At 37.0% G+C, this 22,713-nt stretch overlaps 1 protein-coding gene across 5 annotated transcripts in view; it reads right to left on the reverse strand.

Annotated features, from left to right (window-relative positions):
• Positions 1-22,713, reverse strand: part of NSUN6 (NOP2/Sun RNA methyltransferase 6) — a 43,905-nt gene extending 21,192 nt beyond the window's left edge. The window contains exons 1-8 of one of the 5 annotated variants that reach the window (XM_036459422.2): positions 22,225-22,713; positions 20,290-20,445; positions 16,306-16,385; positions 10,932-11,041; positions 9,637-9,790; positions 8,745-8,826; positions 3,023-3,142; positions 1,058-1,202 (exon numbers count right to left, since the gene is read on the reverse strand). In XM_036459422.2, coding sequence (XP_036315315.1) covers positions 1,058-1,202; positions 3,023-3,142; positions 8,745-8,826; positions 9,637-9,790; positions 10,932-11,041; positions 16,306-16,385; positions 20,290-20,445; positions 22,225-22,299 — 922 coding nt within the window. In that variant the 5' untranslated portion in view covers positions 22,300-22,713. Of the gene's footprint in view, positions 1-1,057; positions 1,203-3,022; positions 3,143-8,744; positions 8,827-9,636; positions 9,791-10,931; positions 11,042-16,305; positions 16,386-20,289; positions 20,446-22,034; positions 22,159-22,224 lie in introns of those variants that run through there. The other 4 variants (XM_036459442.2, XM_036459414.2, XM_036459452.2 and 1 more) reach the window with 4 other exon arrangements.

Below are 22,713 nucleotides of genomic sequence, written 5' to 3' on the forward strand. Positions count from 1 at the left end.
TGATTGTCAGCTGATTTCTCAACAGAAACCATGCAGGCCAGACGGGAATGGCAAGAAATAGTCAAGGTGATGAATAGTAAGAACCTACAGCCAAAGATAATCTATCCAGCAAAGCTATCACTCAGAATTGAAGGTCAGATAAAGAACTTCACTAATAAAAAAAAAAAGCTAAAGGAGTTCATCAACACCAAACCAGAATTATATGAATTGCTGAAGGGGGTTCTTTCAGAAGAGAAAGTAAATAAAGATAAAAATTATGAACAACAAATATGTAACTATCAACAAGTGAATCTAAAAACCAAGGAAATTAAAAAAAAAATCTGATGAACAATATTAACTGTTGAATATAATAGAATCAGAGGTATGGAAGGGGAGTGAACTGACGATTCTTGGGGAAAAGGGGAGAAGGAGATGTGGGAAGAGACTGAACATAAACTGTGCACCTATGGATGAGGACAATGGGGAGTGGGGAAAGGGCAGAGGGTGGGGTGGGAACCTGGTGGAGGAGAGCAATGGGGGGGGGGGAAGGAACATTTGTAATACTATGAACAATAAAAATGTATTTTAAAAAAATAGAAAAGAAAAAGTAGGAAAAATAAAATAAATAAAAAAATAAATAAATGTAACAGTTTTCCCTCCATTCCCAGCTCCATAGCCCCATTCCCAAGAAAAATGAAATAATACAAAATAGCTCAAGAATCATAAAATTGAAAGGCTTGGGAGCTCTGTGAGATGCATTATGAAATTAAGACAAATATGTCAAATATAAAAAGTTTGAACAAGGGGATAGAGGTGTGGGTGGAGGTGAAAGAGGGTATAGAGAGAATAAATGGTGATGGGGAAAAAAGAAGAAGAAGAAAGTGTTTGACCAAGTCTTGGGGGTTGGACTTATTAAAAACTTGATATTGAGGGATGAGATGAAAAGGAAATATTTATTAAAGCAAGAAATCTTAGATTCATGCCAAAGTTTCAAGGCCTGTGGATATTCTGAGGCTAGAACAATGACAGCAAAGTCTGATTGTCTGTAAAAGTCTTTAAAAGAAAAAATTTGACTCACCTTCTGTGTCCTTAACCGTATCGAGTTTAAGTGCCTTTGTTCCATCAAAGCAAAAAGCCCTAATGGAATGCAGCCCTAATAATAAAGCATTCTGCTTTATTTTTTTAACTTTGTTGGGTAGTTTATCCAAGGCTATTACTTCTCCCTAAAAACAAACAAACAAACAAACACCCATAAAGTGTAAACCAAAAGCAATCATAAAAATTATTAAAAATGAGAAAGCCATGAAAAACTAAGATCTTCCATAATTTTCTCCTACCCTTAATTTAAAGTTTAATTCATTAACCAAACATATATTGAATTTATATTAAATACGTATTAAGTATTTCCTTTTACAAAATCAATCCTCGTCTCAATATTTTCTATGCTATACACATAAAATTCATGTAAATTTTGACAACTAAAGACAGAAAAATATGACTGTATATCACAGCAAAATAGTCTAGACTTGTATAAAACATAGCTCAAAAGTAATTATAGCTCTATCTGTTATGGCTCAGTGGATATAGCATCAGCATGTGGACTGAAGAGTCCCAGGTTTGATTTCTGTCAAGAGCCTATGCTTGGATTTGGATTACAGGCTCATCCCCAGAAGGGAGTTTGCAGGAGGCAGCCGATCAATGATTCTCTCACATCATTGATGTTTCTCTCTCTCTCTCTCTCACTCTCCCTTCCTTTCTGGAATCAATAAAAACATATAAAATTTAAAAAATATTTTTAACCATAATATTTCAGTTCAAAATTGATAAAGACAAGGGGGTCATTTTTATGAGTATATTGTGATATTCATATGATACTTTAAAACATGATACTATGAAATGATATTGTAGTGATGTGAAATTAAACTTTCAAATATTTTCTTGCTTTTGTTCCCTTTATACACACTGTCTTTGCATGATATATGCATCATTTGCATAGACTACAATACCAGGAATTTGCTGAAAATATTCCTAAATTAAGGTGACCAGACGTCCCGATTTTTAACAATTTGTCCTGCGTCCCTCAGCGTTTTAAGAAAAGTCCAAAAAATTTAAAATAATCTTTGCAAAAATCGGGACTTTTTTAAAATGCCGCGGGACAAATTGTTAAAAATCAGGAATGTCCCACCAAAAGCAGGACATCTGGTCACCTTATCCTAAATGTAACACCAGGCTTATTGGCAGATATAATTCCAATTAATATTTTGACAAACAAAACCATTTCAAGTGAGTTGAACTGAAAAAGTAGTCAAAAACAACACAAAATGAGGTTCAAATATACTGCAATGAAGTAATAACTCCACTGGCTGAAGGCTACTTTTACAAAAATACAGAAAAAAAGGGTAAACTTACACAAATTTTAACTATCAAAATGAATCAAAAGCAGCAACAAAATCTAAGATTCATTCTGGCTAAATATCTCTATTCAGGTTGGTCATTTCTCCATTGCTGTTCCACTCAGAAAGATTGACTAACTTCAGTTTAATTCCTCAACATGCTCATTTTTGCCATTTACCTTGTAATACTCTGCCATTCTGACTTGGGCTCAGCGATGTGATGTTGGCCAATAGAATAGTAAATGTAATGCAAAGAGAGAAATAAATAACACTTGAACAGTTGGCCTTACTCTACTTTGCCCTCAGCCACAGCCAACCCCTTAATGATTGCCCTATGCTAGGCTAGCCATCTGTTCCTAGCAGGAGGACAAAAAACACATGGACCAGAGGCAGGGCACCCTAACAGCTCAAGTGGAGCCACTTTACATAAGCCAACACAAATCAAAAAGTGAATGAGCCTACAAAAGATCATCAGATCCTCTAGCTAACCAGCTCTGGATCAGGTGTACTGAACAGTCTTCCTTTGGCTGAATTTGAAATAAGTCAGATTATGAATGTCTTCATAATGTTTCATAAGTTGCATGTAATTCCACCTTCATCATTGAAATATAAATATACTAACAGTAGTTTTGCTGTGAAGACAATCTTACCTGATCATGCATTAATGCTGCAATGTGTGTTGTTTTTCCTCCAGGTGCTGCACACAAATCTAGAATCTTCTCTCCAGGCTGAGGATCCAGAACGTGAGTTACAACAGTAGATGGCAAATTCTATAAGGAAATAAAAATCAATTATCAGTATATTAAATCAATTTAAATTTCAGAATCAATTTAAATTCCTGGTATTGTAGTCTATGCAGAGAATGTAAAGAAATCTTTGGAGGTAATGCAATACAACATCCTCTACCAAAAGTACATTTTTTATAACTACTAGTGTCCCGATGCATGGATTTGTGCACTGAAAGAAAATTAATTAGAAGAACTATTTTAATATCACTATTCACATCTTGCTAATGAAAAGAAAATAGGACTCTACCAAGTCTCCTATCTACTTACTCTAGGACTTATGTTAGGATCAAATGAGATAAGGCATGGGAAAATGTTTCACAAACATTTGGCTAAAGTGTAAAATGTTTGCACCTGGCTATAAAGCAAGTTCCTAGGCTAAAGAAACTCTTAGGAAGCTAGCTGCTAGGGAGAGGAAGCTGGGTGTTGCTATGTGACATCATTATGCCAGAGTTCTTGTCCTAGCATTAGCAAGGTTCAACAATCTGGAAAAAGGCTGTACATAGATTGAGTAGGAGTCCAAAGACAAAAGATAATTTTGAGAGGCATTGGGGGTCAAAGGAGCTTCAGCTAAAGGAGCTAAATACTTCTTTGGCTCAGGACCCTGTGCTTTTTATTAACACAAATTGTCCTAAGGCAAGGTGGAGATAATACACTTCAAAGGGTAGGGTACAGAAGCAAAGAGTAGGATACAAAGGGTAGGTACAATATTCAGATTGGGGAATAGCCTACAGCTGTTCAGGTGTTTGGCCAACAAGAGGCAATAACATGTAGCCTGAGATGCCCTGAACTGTCTGGCAGCAAACAATAATCCTATTCAAGTTAGAAGGAAATGCCTTCTAGCAGGTAATTACATATGTGACTCAGCCCTTGTTGAGCCCCCAAGTTTCATCAACCTTTTGATAAGACTCTTGTAATTCATGCTAGAATTGACTCTTTACTTGGTACCCACATCATTACTTGGTACCCACAGCTACCATTTCTTGGGCTGGGCTGAGCTGTGAGCTGCATTTTGGGGTCTTGGCAGCACTGGCTGTAATTCCGGTGGAATGTCGCTCTGGAGTGGTGGCAGGGCCTGTGTCCCACTTGGGGGAGGGGTGGTGGTGGGGCCTGTGTCCCACTTGGGGGAAGTCAAATGTTGGTTTGTTGGTGAAAGGTCCATGGTGCCATTTATTTTTAAATGGTTAGTGCGCATCATGGCAACTCCTGCATAGAATGTCCATACTGGTGGTCATTGTGTGTCATAGCTACCAGTAAAACAGATGGACACTTAGCCTTTTACATATATAGAAGATAATGGTGTCAGGAAATTCTTCGTTTCCCAGAACATCCTATGATTTCATAGTATATTCACATACAGACACACACATACACACACACATAATGCATTTCTCTAATCAATTCAGCAAAAAAGCATATTGTCCTTTCTTAATTCAGGGATTCTCAAATTTTGGAGGCCAAAGACAGAGAGATCCCTTAGAAATATGAGAAAGCTCTGGATCTTTTCCCCAGAAAATTTATAATTTGCAACTTCAGATGCTTCATCATCTAAATCCCATTTTAAAATCACAGTTTTATACAGCTAATGCCACTGAAAGACATGTTTGGGTTCCTATCTTCCCACCACTACTATCTTTCAGTAGGAGAAAAGTAAAATGTAAGAAAAATTTTAGCTATGTCTGATAAACACAAATATATATATATATATATATATATATATATATATATATATATTCTGAGATAATACAACCCAAATATACCTCTACCTATAGTAATAAGTCATATTAAATCATTATTAGTATTAATTATATGTGAATTGTTGCTAAAGGATGACAGATTTAAATCAGATAGAATAATATCACAAATAATTAAATTTTTAAAAATATTTGGCAAAAAAAAAAATAGAGACTAACAAGCATAGTGCTGTTTAAAGTTTTCAATTCATTCTCACACCAAAACATTAAATCCAATAGTATGTCCTCAAGAACTGTGAATCCAAGATCACCAATTCAAAAAAAAAAAAAAAAAATTTCCACACAGAACCCCTCCACGAGGATACAGGAAGCACTAAAATCAATATAAACTGACATGCCTGAAAGGCAGTCCCTCCACACTAAACACCAAAAAACAGCTTCACCTGTTACAGATAGTTTCTCTTAGAGTCAAATCTATTCCAAAAATATTTAAAAATTGAACTCTAATATGAAAAGACACATAAGTGGTTAATGGAGATTCTTCAGCTAGAGAAAAATGGTTATGCTTAACTCTTAATAAAGATAAGATTAATATGTGGATCAAAGATGACAGAAATTTTCACTGACATTTAAGTAACACATTAAAAACTTTTTGGTCAAACAATAATTAAACATTATAAAATAGTCAAGTAAAGATGCTTCACTACGTATTTAAATGATGACAGTTTCTTAAAACAACTTAGTCTACTACCGTTCTTCTCAATCCTGGCTACACAAGAGTATCACTGAGTGATTTTTTTTTTAAATATATTCAGAAACAGACCATAAAATTCATATGAGATAACAAAAGATCCCGAATAGTCAGAGCAGTCTTTAGAAAGAAGAACAAAGTTGGAAGCATCGTGCACTCAGATTTCAAACTCTAGTACAAAGTTTCAGTGGTTAAAAACAAACACAGATTAATGAAACAGGAGAGAGAGCCCAGAAAATCATTTACACATATATGTTCAATTAATTTATGACAAAAGAGATAAGAATACACAAACACAATAGTGAAAGGACAGTTTTCAATTAATGGTTTTGAGACAACTAAACAGCTACATAGAGAAGAATGAAACTAGACCACTATCTTTCTTTTAGATTTTAAGCTGGGAGCTAGGTGGGCCGCCATCCTGTCTACTGAAGAGGCAGGAAGAAGAGGACGGACCCTCCCTGCGCATTTATTCTATACCCCCAATACCAGGAAGTAACAACAACTTATTTGCATTCTTAAGTAGGCCCTAGCATGCCTGGATCTACATATCTAGTCTCACCCCTGCCAAACCTGGGCTGATATGAAGGCCAAGCTGATTACACTTTCCGACATCTTGGGGAAATGTGTATCTTAGACGCGGCTCTGCCAATCGTCTCTGTCTCAGCTGGCAACAATTAAAAGAAATGCCCATGTGCCTTCCCAGGTGGCCCTCTTCAACTCACCTTTTTTTGTTTTTTAAGCTAATATAATAAAAGTAAAATTTAAACATTAAGAATAAAGCTCTAGCCGAAACCGGTTTGGCTCAGTAGATAGAGCATCGGCCTGTGGACTGAAAGGTCCCAGGTTCAATTCTGGTCAAGGGCATGTACCTTGGTTGTGGGCACATCCCCAGTAGGGGTGTGCAGGAGGCAGCTGATCGATGTCTTTCTCTCATCGATGTTTCTAACTCTCTATCCCTCTACCTTCCTCTCTATAAAAAAATCAATAAAAATATATTTTAAAAAAAAGAAGAAGAAAGCTCTAAATTAAAACAATTGCAAACAGTGCCAATGCAAAAACTAAACTACATACATGTTATCATTTTCAAAACTCTGGCTATTAAATAAGACCATTATCTTACACTATAAACAAAAAGCAACTTAAAATGGATTAAAGACTTGATGCAAGAACTTAAACCATAAAACTGCTAGAAGAAAACAAGGGCAGTAAGCTCCCTGCATACGGCTTGGCAATGATTTTTTTTAAATCTGATACACAATGAAATTAAAAAAGCAATGAAATAAAAAATAAGTGAGACTACATCTAATTTAAAACTTCTGGAGACTCTAGGTCAAGATAGTGTAGATAAATGCTGTGCTGTGTTCACCTCTTCCTCCAACAGAATAAAAATTACAACTAAATTACAAAACAACCATCATTGAAAATTGCCTGAGAATCTCCATAACTAAGGATATAAAGAGGAGACGGAAGGAGGGTTGGGGACAAAAACGGGCTGATCTCACACTCATGTGTAGCGGATAAAAATCAGGAGGGATATGTGGGCTCCTGTGCCAGGAAGCCAAGATCCTATAACTTCCAGATGTGAAAAGCAGTGAGGACTGGAGCTGAGTGGGATGGAGGGCTGCTGGAGACCCAGCCAATGAAGAGCTTATAGGACTAACTCACTCTCAAACTCACGTGCTGAGTTCCAGTGCAGGGCCAGCAGGATATATGGGGAGAAACGGAATTGCCTGGCTGCATGGCGAGGGCTGGAGGACAGGCACCACTGTTCCTTTTCTGAGCCCTGTCTGACATAGCTGGCAGGATAAAGTGCCGGCAGGTGCCATAGTTCCATTGTTGAGCCTCTCTCCCACCAGCTGACAAGCAAAGCAAGCATCACACCTGCAGGCTCCATTAACCCGTGTAACACCTTTCAAGAACCCTAACAGATCTGATCTTTGATATCCTCTTATATTGGGAATAATAATAACAATAGTAATAATAATAATAATTATAATAATACCACCTAACCAGATTGCAACAAATCAGTTAATGTAAACACTTAATTAACTGAACAAGGCAAAATAGGTTACAGTGGAACCTTGGTTCTCAAACTTAATTGGCTCAAAAAGCTATTTGTTTGAAAACCAAATCACTTTTTCCATTAGAAATAATGTAAATTGAATTCATTCATTCCAGACCCCAAAATGATTCCCTGTTTCAACCTTTCTTATATACAGAAAATGTCTAATGTACTGTTTAATCTATAAGCAAACACTTCTTTTCTTAAATCTATGGAACCACCCCCTAACAGCCTTAAAGAAATCACTTTCAGCCATGTTCCAGGGGTGTCTTTCAGAAGGTCAGTATGCAGCATCTTCAATTTTCCAAAATTCTGTCACTGGCTGATTGCTTTTCATTTATCCAAATCAACAACCATTTTTCCACCTCTTCAATTGCCTGTGATCATTGTTTTTTTCACACCCTTAGCAACACTAGCAGTCTTGATGGCCTCTTTATGTTTTAAAATTGTGCTAATCATCCATTTCATAGACAACAAAAGAAAAAAACATTTCACAGCACAATTTCCTGAGATGTTAACAACATGTGAGGTCTAGGGGTAAACTGACTGGCATTTTCCTTCATTTTGTAGCCTGAGAGACACTTCATGTCATGCTGATGTATGGGCAGGAAGGATTGTTCAACAACTGAGACATATTTTCCATGAACAACTTGGTTGAGAACTGAATTATTCGTAATGGGAGACATTTGAGACCTGAGATTTGTCTATGCTTGTTATAGCACCACAATTAATAACCACCTGACAAAAACCTGTTAGCAGTAAACCATTTGAATATTACTCAGTTACAAATGAACATTTATATATAGCAAATGCATTTATTATTTTCAGATTAACATGTTGAAATGGAAAGTAACAGTTATGATAAGCTTTATATTAAAGCATTCTTGAGCAAAAAGGTAAAAAGAAAAAATAATGCTTACGAAGTTTTTTCTTATTGCTAACCAAAGGTAGATCAGAAAATATATAAACAGACCACAAAAATGTATTAATAAAGTTATAAAAAATACCTTAGATTTCTAATAATTTGCTGTAGTATGTTTCAATGTCACTAAATATTACACTTTCACAATTACTTACCTGTAAAAATAAGTAGCTGGGCAGTACATTGTCAAATGAAGGGCTGAGATACACTGGTTCTGTCATTCTTATGCCTATACCTCTGAAAAGTAGGAAATCTAATATTAGTCTGTTTAAGTTACAATGCCTCCCATATGTGCCCTGACTGGGAATCAACCAGCAACCTTTTGGTGCACAGGACAATGCTCAACCAACTGAGCCACTCCAGATGGACAAAAAGAAAAATTTAGTCAAAAAATTTTTTTACCAGAAAGTGAGCACTTACATTAATACTTATGATCAAAAATTAATGTTTGGATTTACTCAAACCAAATTAAAATATAAGTAGTTTTAAGTCATCTCTGGTTGTACTGGCTCTAAATAAATTAAATTTGTGGACAACCCAGTTTCTTAGTTTGATGTTTCTCTTTCACGTCAATGTTTCTCTCTCTTTCTCTTTTCTTCTTTCTTAGCATGTCCTAGGGTTGAGGACTTAAAAACAATATTTTTTTTTCTTTTTAAGTTATATTAAACTGATAGGGTTTTTCCTTTCACAAAATCAGAATGTTTAAAAAGATCTGGGGAGGTTAATATAATTCATCTTTTATCAAGAAAAGTATTGTTCTCCAAAGATGAAAATATTTCAAATCAACAAAATTCAAAAGAAAAAGTAAAATTATTTGAAGTACAGCATGGCTAGTTGCTTACTTAAAACTCTTTAATCTAAGCCATTTCCTGTTACCTTAGATCATTTTTCCCCCCTAAAAAACATGGAAATATGGATCAAGTAATTTCTGGTTATATTTATAACCCCCCAAATTTTTCACAAAATGCTACTATTTTTATATTGTTTTTAATTTCCCTTGGACAACAAAAATGCTTATTTCCCCCAAAACAACACTTAATAATATACTTCTGTTGAGGTAGCCCATTGAAGATTCCTCTGCGGCTTAATTCAGAAATCCCATTTCCAAGAAATACTTTTACTCCATCAAATTCCTTGGCTCCTTTCTTACATTTGCCTTTAATATCAGAGTATACAGAAACAACATCTCCAGCTTTCATAACTATAGAAAGAAGAAAATCATATTATAATGATTTTATACTTGAACAGAAAAAGTTAATATTCTTTAAGCTAGACTGAAAAACTCTAAGGACACCAACAGTGGCATGTTAGCAGTCTAAAATGGCTCATCAACTCAATATAATCTATAATAAAAAAATAATGGCATTTTGTTTTTAAATGTCCATAACAATAAATCTAAATTGAATATTTTTTTTCTAGGAAAACAAAGAAATGAAATAGTCTTCAGAATATCCTAACTCAACTGGAAGTCTTTAAGCAGAAAAGGAAAGTTATCTTCCTCTTATTTTTTTAAATATATTTTTATTTATTTAAGAGACAGAGGAAGGGAGAGGGAGAGAGATACAAAAATCAATAATGAGAAAGAATCATCGATTGGCTGACTCTTGCATGCCTCCTCCTGGGGATCAAGCCCACAACTTGGACATGTACCCTAACCAGGAATGGAACTGTGACCTCCTGGTTCATGGTCGAAGCTCAACCATAGAGCCACACCAGCCGGGCCTGGGGGTAAAGCAATCTTCTAATCTAAATTATTTTCCCCAAGCCTCATATTCCCTAAAAGACTTCACATAAATCTTGATATTTTGACTCCATCCTCAAATTTCTAAGTTTCCTTCAAAAGTATTCTTAAAAGCATACACTCAAATTCCTCAAAGGAGTCTTTCTAAATCCCATAACCCTGATAGTATTTCTTCCAAGTTTTCCCGTTATAGCAATTAACGCAGATTTTAACAACAATCACATATATTCATTTATATATGTATATGTACTCTTTGAAACTCGAGAGTCCAGAACTCATTTATATGGCTGATTAAATCTAGCTTTGTAGTCATTTCATTAAATTATTTTCAGTTAAAACAAACAAACAAACAACAACAACAACAAAAAACAGTAACATTAACAATTGTATTCTGCTTCCAAAAAAATGTTTTAAGAACCTAACCTATTATAAATTTGTCTAGTCCATTAACTTGACAACAGTAGAGAGGACCCCATCAGCTATAGCTAGGACTGTTCAAATTACATAGGTAAGAAATCAATTTCAGACTTTGTGAGCCACATAAAGTCTCTTACATATGCTCCTTTGTTGTTGTTTTTTTTTTACAAACCCTCATACATACATTTTGAAGCTGACACAATTCCTGGAACATAGACATGGGCTCCTCTTAATACAGCATTACCACATTGGGCTCCAACAATGGCTTCACATTGTTGTTTTACTATGTCCTTCCTAGGAGATAAAACAAGAGAAATTTAACCCAGTGATATATCTCCAACAAGTATCAACCTTTTTAATGTTTCAACCTAAATCCTAAGTAACCTCTTTAGTACTGATTGTCCCAAGATAATGCCATTAATGAGTAAATGAGAAAGAGAAATCTGAAAATAGGATATTGAGAAAAGAGTTGTTTAAAGAAAAAAAAAAAGGGCATTTGAGAAATGAAAAAATAGAGAGAGATCCATCTGATAGAAGGCAATAAAGTGCCACCAAAAATTGCTTAATTATTTAACAAGCATTGCAGTTTTCCTAACAAGATTAGAAGAGGAAGTCCATCTTCAAAGACTAAAACAGACAATATACAAGGATTCTAAAACATATCTAAAGTGATAGAATGTTGCAAAATAGATTATTAGTATTTTAAACAAGATTTAAAATTAAATCTTTAACATTACAGCAAACCTAATCTTTCTTTATTGCCCATTTTTTAAAAATATTTTCTAATTTCTCACCTCCAATTATTCTTTAGATCACTAAAATCTAGGCATCACTTCTAAAACTCAGAAAGATTTTTTTCAAAGTTCAGGAGGTATCAAGATAAGCAAACACTGAGTCTCTAATGAGTGTCCCTGGTTGGCAACACTTCAGATGTGTTGTCAAAACTCCTTGCTGGGTGAATTAAGTGTGTCCCATCTTCTTTCCATCATCTCTAGATGATCAAATCTCACTGAACTTCTCAGTTCTATATTACCCCTTCCTGGTACCACACATTCTCATTGTTAGGTCTTTATATCTTAATGAGGTTTATGACACAAGCTCAAAACATGCAGTCATCTCTTCTCACTTTGCATTCTATCCCTTAGCAATCCCATGATTTTAATAATCACTTATAAAAATAATCCATGTATTCTAATGCTTAACCTTTCTAGACCTGAACTGATATTTCTAATTACATGCAAGTAGTTATATCTAGGTATTCCACAGTTACTTAAACTCAGTAAGTCCTAAACAATGTTATTTTTGTCTAATTCGCTCTTCAAATCCTTGGCAACACTCCGAAACTTTTCATCCTCCCATGTTTCCAATCTTGAACAAAGTGTCATTATCTGCCTTGAAAATAAACTAGAAACTTCAGCATCAACTTAAATCCCTTCTTCCTAAACCTTTTACCTTGGAGAAACCAAGATGGCGGCATAGGTAAACACCTAAACTGCTGCCTCTCACAATTTCAAAACTACAACTAAAAGACAAAATGTCTATCACCCAGAACCACAGGAAAGCTGGCTGAGTGGAAGTCCTACAATTAAGGACTAGAAGGAAAGAGAAAAGAGCATTGAGATGTGCACAAGTGCTAAAAAAGCTGAGGTATGGAGGCACGCACACCAGGCTGGTGGCAGGCGACTAGATGTGTTGCTTTTTTTCAACCCAAAGAGAGACAAGCTCCTGATTACTCTGAAATCCAGTTTCTGGGTAGATATGGGGGTACCCAAACTCCTATAGGGAGAGGCTGGGCTGTTGGCCAGCGGATTGGAAACTGAGGATGACTTTCTTGCAGAGGTGCGCCCAGCAAACATTATTTACTGCACTGGGGCATGGAACACAGGAACTTGGAAATGTGGGAACTCAGAGACAGCTGACTGTCAGCCATCACTTTTTGCCACACCCTAGCCTAGTGACTCCCTGAGACCCCGCCCCACAAAATCTACAAACCCACCCATATAAGCAAAAACTCCAAGCAGCAGTTTTTGCATATAAATTGCCTGCCCTGTCAAAGCTTAATTATTATAAACTGCAGCTCTGGTCAGACAGCTCCAAAAGCTCCAAACCCCAAGCAAGGAGAAAACTATTGTTCTCACTATAGCTCTTACTGAGGATGGCCTCAGATAGTAGCTGACTGCACCCCATTGGAGATCCAGAAGATAGTGTATCTACTGGTCTATGTAAGACAACACCAGATTTCAACTACTCTCATAAGAGTCACATTCAAGAGGCAGACTAAGTGATCACCAAAGCCCCAATGAAACAAGTCCTGCCCCATAAGAATGTCTCCAGCACAGCAATTCTTCCATTATAGACACAGCGGGTCCTCACAGCCAATTAGCATGGAAGTCAATTCCTCCCAGCAATATCAACAATAATCAAGACTTAACTACAACAAGACTGTGCACACAGTCCACAAAGAGTGCATCAAGAGTGTCCACCTCAGGTAACTGGGAGGCTGACCCATTGGACCATATAGGACACATAGCACACAAAGCCACTCTACCAACTCAGAGAAACAGTGCAAAATGAGGAGACAAGGAAACAAATCACAAACGAAAGAAATGGAGGAAAACAAATGACTGGATTTAGAGTTCAAAACCACGGTTATAAGGTTTTCCAGGAATTTCCTAGAAAAGGCTGATAAATTTAATGAGACTGTCAAGGATATGAAAAAGAACAAACTAGAAATTAAACATACACCTACTGAAATAAAAAAATTTTATACAGAGATCCAATAGCAGACTAGAGGAATGCAAGAATCAAGTCAAAGATTCGAAATACAAAGAAGTAAAAAACACTCAACCAGAAAAGCAAAAAGGTAAAAGAATCCAAAAAGTTGAAGATAGTGTAAGAAGCCTCTGGGACAACTTCAAGCATACCAACATTCGAATTATGAGGGTGCCAGAAGGAGAGAGCAAGATACTAAAAATCTATTTGAAGAAATAATGACTGAAAACTTCCCCCACCTGATAAAAGAAACAAACTTACAAGACCAAGAAGCACACAGAACCCCAAAAAAAGGAATCCAAAGAGGACCACACCAAGACACATCATAATTAAAATTCCAAAAGCAAAAGACAAAGAAAGAATATTAAAAGCAGCAAGAGAAAAACAGTTAATTACCTACAAGGGAGCATCCATACGTTTGTCAGCTGATTTCTCAAAGAAACTATGCAGGTCAGATCAGGGGAAAGGAAACAAAAAAAAATCTGAGAACAAAATTCCATTTGCAGTAAAATTAAGAAATCCCAATGACGATGAATAATTTCTTAACACAGTGAAATCTGAATAAAATCTAGTTCCTCAACTGGATATGAATGTTCTGACAAGAAAAAGCTCCTGGGGCCTAATCACATATTTATTACTAAAAACCAGGACTAGTGGCTCATGTAGAAAAAACAAGACTGAGAATGCCTTTTTAGGCATCATTCACAGCAGATAAAGCTGAGAGGAACTAAACTGTCAGAATAGGCAGAGGCAGACAATGTTTTCTCTAACAAACGTGGATAAACTGCCTAACTGTAGGTGAAGGATGAGAAGGAAAACAGCAATCAACACCCAAGTTTACTAATAAGCACAAAGAATATTTAAACCAAAAACAAACAAGCTGTTTAAACAAACAAACAAACAAACAAACAAACAAGAAAAAAGCAAAAAGCCTTCCCAGAGAGCCTCAGACTTCATCAGCTCAGCTTATCAGGGTTAGAGATGTGTCACTAGTGAGGACTTGGTGAAAATATTTCTAAAAAACAGATCTGATTAGTTGTCCAGGCACAAACTTCATCTCATTCTTTATCACCCTTAGGCAAATTGCAAACTAGGTGTGTCTACATGAATGTAAATGTTTCCATTCAATGAGAGAAGCAAAAAGTATTCAGTCAACCTGGGGTCCATGCACAGCTAGTACAACAAAAACAAAGCAATAATAAAAAAGTAAAAGGAGCCGAAACTGGTTTGACTCAGTGGAACAAGCATCGGCTTGGGGACTGAAAGGTCCCGGGTTCGATTCCAGTCAAGGGCATGTACTTTGGTTGCGGGCACATCCCCAGTAAGGGGTGTGCAAAAGGCAGCTGATCAATGATTCTCTCATGGATGGTTCTAACTATCTCTCTCTCTCTTCCTCTCTGTATAAAATCAATATATTTTTTTAAAAATAAAGTAAAAGGCATATTTTTAAAAGTACAACCAAAAAAGGAAAATTTTTCAAATACTTCTCTATATTTTCAAAGATGCTGAAAGAAAAAGGAAAAAAAAAAAAAAAACTCAAAAAAGGGCTATAAGAACAAGATAAAAACAGAAAGAGCGCCTGGCTGAAGTGGCTCAGTGGTTGAGCATCCAACCCTGAACTAGGAAGCCATGGTTCAATTCCAGGTCAGGGCACATACCCCGGTTGCTGGCTTGATCCCCAGCATGGGGTCTGCAGGAGGCAGCTGACTGATGATTCTCTCCCATCAATGATGTGTCTACCTCTCTCCCTCTCCCTTCCTCTCTGAAATAAATTAAAAGATTATGTTTTAAAAAGAAAAGTAAACTTGCAGAGCTGAGGAAATAAACAACAGTCCCTTCTCTGAAATAAGAGTTAACAGGCATGAGATTATTCTTAGAAAGGCCTCCTTACAAGGTTGGCCCTTTTATGGCACCTGGAAACTTTACTGGGATAAAGTTCCTGATGCTGATATAAAATTTTCCCTAATAGTAAGAGTGGTATATTGTTCCCAAGCTGTTTATACAAGCAAGGAAGTTTATTGTGAACAACCTGCTTTTTGGGATTCTAAAATTTTGGTACATGCTAGGCAGAGGGTGCCTACATGACCAACAACCAATAAAAACTTTGGGCACTGAGTCTCTAATGTGCTTCCCTACTAGACAACCATGCTACACATGTCACAGGTGCTGGAGAAATTAAGGACATCTTGATAACTCCATGGGGAGAGGACTCTCAGAAGCTTGTGGCTGGCTTCCTCTAGACTTTGCCCCATACACCTTTTTCCTTTTGCCGATTTTGTTTTTGTATCCTTTTGTGTAATAAATCTTCCCCATGAGCATGACTACATGCTGAATCCTGTGACTTATAACCAATCACCAAACCCTAAGGTTGTCTTGGGATGCCCCAACACAAAGAGTGACTACACGTGAAATCCAATGTACAGAGAGCCAATATAGAGAACAGAGTCCGGTCAGAGTGACTCAGTGCTTTAGCTTCAACATATGAACCAGAAAGTCACGGTTTGGTTCCCTATCAGGGCACATGCCTTGATTGTGGGCTCGATTCCCAAGATTTTCACTCTTTAGATGAAAATCTTGTAATTTTTCACATTAAAATATTACAAACCTTTGGTATGTAATTTTTTCTACAATAGAATATGGAAGTCAGCATTTACAAATTTGTGAATTCCTACCTATATAAAGTTACTATTAATGGAGAACTCAGTATTGTCACCAAACAGTAAATAAAAAACCTGTGGTAATTTTTACTTAGTATAATAGAATTTGAAAATGAAATAATTACAAACCTAGGTCCAATTACAGGAATAAGTAAGACATCCTGAAGGTCTGGATGTTGAAGAATAGGAACAGATAATCCATTAAACTGCTGTTAAAAGAAAACACACAGAAATTATAAAGCAATCAATATGTTTGATAAATTTCAATTTATGAAGCTTTTCAGTATCATTACCTAACAGAGGATGAAACATGGTTAGGGATACTTTAATTTTATTCCATGGGACACAATAAAAATTAGACCTCAAAACAACTATGTGCTCTCTGTAATTTGACTTTGGAGTATCCCAACTTCTTTTTTTCCAATTACAGTTAATATTCAATACTGTATTTGTTTCATGTGTATGCCATTATGTTAGACAATTATATACTTTACAAAGTGACACCCTGTCCTCCAAAATGTATAATACCTACCTGGCACCATAGATAATTATTATAACACTAGAGGCCTGGTGCACAAAATTCGTGCACAGGGGGTGGTCACTCAGCCCATCTGCACCCTCTCCAATCTGGGAGCCCTCAGGGGAACCCTCTCCAATCCGGAAGCCCTGATAGTTTAGGCCCATTCCACATAGTTCTCTGCTCTCTGCAGGGCCTGGCCGCTCTGCACCTGCTGCCCAGAAGCCCTCCGAGGTTGAGGTGGAACACTTGCCTTGTCACCACAGCGATGAAGCAAGCATTCCACCAGACCACTCATGCTGCCTGCTCTCAGCAGCCACACCCCCAAGACTGGGAAACTCTGGCGGGGCTGAGGGGACTGGGCACTGCCATCTTGTGGCTATGGGCACTTCCATATTTGTGACGGAATGATGGTTAATTTGCATATTATCCCTTTATTAGATATGATTTCTGACCATATTCCCTATGCTGTCTGACTTCCTTATAAGACTCAATTTTGCTTACTGTTTGGCTTCAAAAATACAAACTATGTTTACCTTAGTGATTTACTTTTAAAAAGAAGGCACTATACCATGTCAATTTTGATGAGGGAAATGAATGTTTTTTGGCAAATTCATTATTTTCAGTATCCTCTATCATACTTGGCAGTCAAAACTGGAAATAGGTTCAGGACCACTGGTACAGGTGCTAACGCCAATTCAAACAATCTCATCACAGTCAATTGTGTGTATCTCTTACCAACTTCATGGTCATGCTGGTAGCTTGAAACTGACCACACCCCTAGCCAGTTTTGCTCAGTGGGTAGAGCATCAGCCTGCGGACTGAAGGGTCTTGGGTTCAATTCCAGTCAGCATACATACCCAGGTTGCAGTCTAAATTCCCAGTAGGGGGTATGCAGAAGGCAGCCAATCAATGATTCTCTCTCATCATAGATGTTTCTATCTCTCTCTCCCTTTTCTTTCCTCTCTGAAATAAATAAAAATTTTAAAAAAGAAAGAAATAGACACAGTGGGAATATTTACACAACTTAAGTTAGCAAAACACCACAAAGTGTTACTTTTCCTAGAAAGGGGCTGTTAAATATGTAGCAACACATCACTGTTGCAGCCAGAAGATGACTGGGCACTCAAGACAGCAGAAAAAAAAAAAGAGCAGAATAGTGGATTGAATAACAAGGACTACATACTCCATCTAAGGGCAACATGCAAATATTTGAGAATAAGTTTCTGCCATGCAGACTGGAGAGATTATCAACTCATTAATTTTCACACACTACATGAAAGAACAGTAACAATATGTATTTGAATTGCCCCACAGTAACCATATACTATCTAGAAAAGAACTTCTAAAATCAACTATTAGTAAGTTGATAATAGAAAGAAATTGATCATATTTTAGAAATCTAACTACATTTTTTTACCAAGTCAACAGCTCTCCTGATTTCTACTTCTTCCAGGCAAAGGGTATTTCAGACTAACCATATCTAACTGATAGGTATTAAGAAATCTGAAGGATAACCTCCTTCTCATTCTATCAGTCACCTCTCCATTTCCTTCTCTTTCTCATTGTTTGATAGTCTTATAATATACAGACGACAGTAAGCTGATCTTTCCAAGAAGCAAGATACTAAATTTTGTCATTTGCTTTTGTTGTTTTAGAAGTACTATCTGTTTTACACTAGAGAAATACTTTATACAGAAACCAATCCTTTTCAAGCTGAGATTATTCTTCCCTTGTCAGACTAAAATTATGCAAAAATAAAACTTTCATAAAACCATACACATGTACTTAACTTTCATGAAACAACACACATAAACTTATTTTTAAACCAATTATGTCACCTGCTTCTTTTTGTTTTTTTGTTTTGTTTTGTTTTGTTTTGCCATGCCCTTTTTAAAAAAATGTGTTTTTTATTGATTTTAGAGAGAAAGGAAAAAAGATAGAAACATTGATGAGAGAGAAACATATTGGCTGCCTCCTGCATGCTCTCACTAGGGATTGAGCCCACAACCTGGACATGTGCCTTGACTGGGAATCAAACTTGTGACCTCTTGGTTCACGGGTCGGTGCTCAACCACTGAGCAACACTGGCCAGGCCCCATGCCCTTTTAAAAACATCCTTATAGAGGTTTAATTTATATTCCATAAAATTCACCCCTTCTAAATGTACAATTCAATGATTTTTAGTAAATTTAAAGAATTGTGCAACCATCATAATTTAGTTTTAGATAATTTCTAATACCACACAAAGATTCCTTATGCCTATTTGTAGTCAATCCATGTTCCTAGCTCCAATCCCAGGAAATCACTAATCTACTTTTCTTTCTCTATAAGTTTGTCTTTTCTAGACATTTCACATAAATGAAATCAAACAATATAAATAATATTTGTGCCTGGCTTCTTTAACTTATTGTGGTGCTTATGAGGTTCACCACTGTTGAAGCATGTGTGAGTTCATTACCTTCATTGCTGACTAGTACTCCACTCCACTGTATGAATATACCACATTTTGTTTCTCTATCAGTGAATAGGCATATGGACAGTTTTCATCTTTTAGATCTTATGAATAATGCTGCTGCTATGAATAGTCATGTTTAAGCATTTGTATGAACACATGTTTTCATTCCACTCTTGGGTTGTACCGTAAATTTATACATAACTTTTTAAGTGACCACCAAATTGTTTTACAAAAAGGCCAAGCCATTTGACTTTCCTCCTAGCAAAGTTTGAAAGTTCCAGTTTCTCCTCATCCTTACCAACTAAATTAAATCATAAATTATTAAATTTCAGTACGTGGCCCAGAGAAACTTAGGGACAAAGCACCTACTCCTAGCCCATTCGAGACATCTCTTTAGGTCACATGGGAGCTTTGAAACATGAAAGGAAAAAGAAAATTTATAGTCTAAAACTTCCTCCAAGTCCCCTTTCCTGCTGGCAATCAGTTCTGCTCCACTCCCAGTTTCCTACCTAATGCTTAGGACCCAAACTTCTCTGTCTTAACCTTTAAGGAAAGGACTCAAAGGCCACCCAGAGTGATTCTGTCTGCCTTATCCTGGATACTAGCCCAGGATATCTTGTATGCCCATCAGAATGGGAGGCTAGAATATCTAGCTCCAGGAATAATCTGCAAGAAAAGAAAAGAATGTGGATCTGCCTCAGTTATGGAAATCTCTGAGGGGGCCTCAGAATAGTTTCCTTTCTACTGGCTGAAAGCATATATGTATGCTTATATAAAAGTATAATTTAGTTGCTTAGAGGAACTGCTTACACTATGTCTAATGTTATTACTCTCAATGAAATGAACACTATCAACAATTAAAACGTGCATTACTTTTTCTTCAAGTCTTACACTCAGATATCACAGCTAGTTCTCCTTATAACATAGTCATCTACTCAAAACTTGGCATTTATAGGATTGGACCTGGCCAGTGTACCACCACTCACTTTGTAGCCTTAGCTAATTTAACATTCACGATCCTCAATTTCCTTATTTGTAAAACAGTATTGTATCATTCATAGCATTTTAGTGAGGAGCAACATGACATAGATTATAGAAATGTAATTATGCACATATGACATAAAAAATTTGCACAAACCTTGTGAAGTTCATCAAATAAAAGACTTTTCACATGTTGCACTGAGGCTAGATGTGTATTTACTCGGACAGTTGTGAATGATGGAGGGTGTGACAGGTGATTTAACAGAGTTTCAAACTTCCTTTCTGCTTCTTGTTTACCGAAAGCCAATACAACCTGAAAAAGCAAAGAACAAGTTCTTGTTTCAGTTTCACTATACAAATTAAAAATATTAAGCATAATATGCATATACATTTGTTCTAACTTTTGAACATGTTTAGCAATTATTCAGTTCCATTTCATTCTGCTGTATTATTTATAGGCTAATAACACTCAAAAGAATGCCAATACTACTTCACAGGGTTCTCAGGTTTAATGGTGATTTAAAAAAAAAAAAAAAAAAAAAAACACTAAGAAAAGGCCTGACATAAAGGCTTAGAAAAATATTGCCTCAATTTCAAAGCATTACTAACATTTTGAACATGTTCATATCTGCTATGTTCATCATACAAATTCAGGATTTCTACTTACTTACAATCCATTAACTGTTACATCACTTCTGTAAAGCTATTCTCTTGCTAACTTCATATCCTAGAGCAAATTGGCTATTAGTCTATTAAAACATCAGATTTTGAGTAACAGTGATACTGTCATCCAAGGATCTCACATGGCATCAGTTTTTAAAGTGGTATTAGTAAATGTAACAAACAGATATCATTTTAAAAAATTAAGAAGTTGGGTAGCAAAGATACAAGTGAAAAATGAAACTATGGACTCAAACAACCAAGTTCCCTTGTAACTAACTGAAGCTTTTCAAGACACATATTTCCTCATCTTTGATTTTATCCTGCCTCACAGATTTTTCATAAACCATTTGCCAGCTTACAAATTTGCCAGCCTAAAAGTATTAGTACTTCCTCAAGGTTTAGTTTTTTGTATTTTTTTCAATTAAATATTCCTTTACCTTTGATTTTTTTTTTATTTTTTTTTTTACAAAGAAACATTCTGTTTTTGTAAAATCATAGTGGGTTTGAGGCAGAGGTGGTGTAAAAAAAAAAAAAAAAGGTATTTGCATCTCCAATGTTGACCATTTTAAAAATTGCTGAGAAAAAAAATGCTGAATGCCTCCATTTCTCTTAATGTTTCTTATAGTTTAAGTCCTTTGAAATCAAGAGATGATATTTTTTTCTTTTCACGCTGTCCAGCCCCTTAACATAACCTTTGGAATTAAAGTGTAGAAATCATACGTAAAGGTCATAGCTTCAGTAACATTTTCAAAAACGAGTAACACTGAAGTGACTTTATTTGGAACCGAAGATTTGGAAAATACGAAGTTGCCTAGAGGGATTATAAACCTGTACTTCGGATTTGTAACTTTCGCTTCGCATTTCAGGACTGTTATTTGAAAGCTGTCAGTTTGGATCAGTTACATGGACTCTTTGGACCCTCAGTTCTCTGATCTGAGAACCCTCAGAGGAGGAAATTTCTAAAAAAAAAAAAAAAAAAAAAAAAAAAAAAGATTGCAAGGAGAACGATGTAAAGGTCTGCAAATCACCTAACACAACCAGTGACATTGGGGAGTTCCAGCATCTCTTCCCCCTGAGCGCCAGAACCAGAGCTCCAGGACCGCGCGTGCATCTCCAACCAGGACGCGTTCCCCGGGTGGGCTTTGCTCGCTCCTCTGCAGAGCCACTGCCGGGAACGGATCCGCCCTCCCCACAACTTTCCCTCCCGTTCCCGAGGGTTTAAAGCCACGGATCCTTCACCTCTTCCCTCGGAAAGTATGAATTAAATCCCCGAGGAAAGATACTGGCACTCTCGCATTCGGAAGGACAAGTAGGTAGAAACAAAGGCTGTGAAAACATTGTTTCCTCTTAGGCTCCTTTTTTCTCTAAGGGGTGTCAATACCGCCCTGGAATGTTGGCAGATCCCAGTGAGCATGTTTTTCTGACCTACCTCCTTATTCATTAAGCCCTCTTTAAGACAGTTTTCAACCTCAGGCCTCAAGGCTACTTTAGGGAAAAAAGACATTTCCCCGATTGCTCAGAGGAGTGCTGAACTCGATGGTTTTCTCTTCCCGAGTGACAGTGAGCAGCCTCTGGACAAGGACCACCCACAGGCGCCCAGGAAAGGCGCGCCGTCCCGCCGAGGGCGAAGGGAGCTCCCCAGCTTCGCCGAGCGCACCCGTTCTCCTCGGCTCCACGCCTCCGCCACGCCCGTCCCCGGGCCTCCCTGAGGGGCGCTCAGGAGATCTCTGGAGGGTGGGGGGGGCTGCCACGCTCATTACAGGGGACAAAGCGGCATAACGAGCGAATCCCCTGTGGACCCAGAGAACTGGAACCCAGGCTCGCACCGGCTCAGAACACCCAACCTCAAGGCCCAGTTTCCAAACCCGCGCCCACAGTTTCTAGGTTAAAAGCGCTTCCGGTTGCGTCCCTTCCTGCG

The sequence above is a fragment of the Pipistrellus kuhlii genome, unplaced genomic scaffold (genome assembly GCF_014108245.1).
Source record: "Pipistrellus kuhlii isolate mPipKuh1 unplaced genomic scaffold, mPipKuh1.p scaffold_m20_p_1, whole genome shotgun sequence".
NCBI lineage: Eukaryota > Metazoa > Chordata > Mammalia > Chiroptera > Vespertilionidae > Pipistrellus > Pipistrellus kuhlii.